At 71.1% G+C, this 377-nt stretch overlaps 1 protein-coding gene across 1 annotated transcript in view; it reads left to right on the top strand.

Annotated features, from left to right (window-relative positions):
- Window positions 1–64: 64 nt before the first annotated feature.
- The window catches only part of LOC106002133 (protein STABILIZED1-like), a gene marked incomplete at its 5' end in the record, with an annotated part of 6,150 nt that continues 5,837 nt past the window's right edge, over window positions 65–377 (top strand). Inside the window, one exon of the mRNA XM_013037058.1 lies at window positions 65–335. Within this exon, the coding sequence (XP_012892512.1) occupies window positions 65–335 (271 nt within the window). The remainder of the gene's footprint in view (window positions 336–377) is intronic.

The following is a 377-nucleotide window of genomic DNA, read 5'->3' on the forward strand; positions in this document are numbered from 1 at the left end:
ACCCGCTGCTTGCCTGTGGTCCTCCCGGCCACTGGCAGGCGCTGTCGTACCCGGCCCGCCGCAGGCGCGCCTCGCAGCAGCGTCGGCAAACGCGCGGGGCGGTGCATCGGCGACTTCCGCCTCGGAGCCCTGGTGGGCGGGGCTTCTTTCTGGACTGCTTCCGGAGCGCTGAGCCGCGACGCTTCAGGCGACACCGCGAACGAGTCTGCGGCTCGGTGCCGGCGGCGTTTTCGTCTTTTCCTCGGTCTTCTCCTCGCCGTCGCTATGAACAAGAAGAAGAAGCCATTCTTGGGCATGCCCGCTCCGCTCGGCTATGTTCCGGGGCTGGGCCGGGGGTGAGGCCCGGACTGCGCGCGGGCGCGGACGGGGCGGACGGG

Source organism: Dipodomys ordii, unplaced genomic scaffold, assembly GCF_000151885.1.
Source record: "Dipodomys ordii isolate 6190 unplaced genomic scaffold, Dord_2.0 Scaffold3580, whole genome shotgun sequence".
Taxonomy (NCBI): domain Eukaryota; kingdom Metazoa; phylum Chordata; class Mammalia; order Rodentia; family Heteromyidae; genus Dipodomys; species Dipodomys ordii.